Below are 295 nucleotides of genomic sequence, written 5' to 3'. Positions count from 1 at the left end.
GTGGCTTCGCAGGTGAGTCCCCCTCCAGTGGCAGTCGCTCCGCAGATTGTTGCAGGTGATGGTGCTGCTGATAGACCGGTGTTATATTACAATACAAATCAGAATTCCTGTTTCACAACTCCTCTCGTGGGTTTAAGGAGTGCTTGGGCGGTCCTGCCCGGTGTTAGCACAGTGCGGGCAGAGCAGCGCAGGCACGGGGCGGCGGGAGCATCGCCAGCCCGGGCGCCCTGGCCGTCGGGACACCCAGTCTCCCCAGGTCCCACAACAGAGGATATTTGCTGGGTTTCCGCAGGCA

At 60.7% G+C, this 295-nt stretch overlaps 1 protein-coding gene across 1 annotated transcript in view; it reads left to right on the top strand.

Moving 5' to 3' along the window:
• Positions 1–58: 58 nt before the first annotated feature.
• LOC104461041 (transmembrane protease serine 4-like) overlaps positions 59–295 on the top strand; it is a gene marked incomplete at its 3' end in the record, with an annotated part of 4,702 nt that continues 4,465 nt past the window's right edge. The window contains exon 1 of the mRNA XM_010072482.1: positions 59–130. Coding sequence (XP_010070784.1) covers positions 59–130 — 72 coding nt within the window. The remainder of the gene's footprint in view (positions 131–295) is intronic.

The sequence above is a fragment of the Pterocles gutturalis genome, unplaced genomic scaffold, assembly GCF_000699245.1.
Source record: "Pterocles gutturalis isolate BGI_N339 unplaced genomic scaffold, ASM69924v1 scaffold20026, whole genome shotgun sequence".
Lineage (NCBI taxonomy): Eukaryota > Metazoa > Chordata > Aves > Pterocliformes > Pteroclidae > Pterocles > Pterocles gutturalis.
The sequence above is the reverse complement of the archived record's forward strand: the minus strand, read 5'-3'. Positions and strand labels throughout refer to the sequence as shown.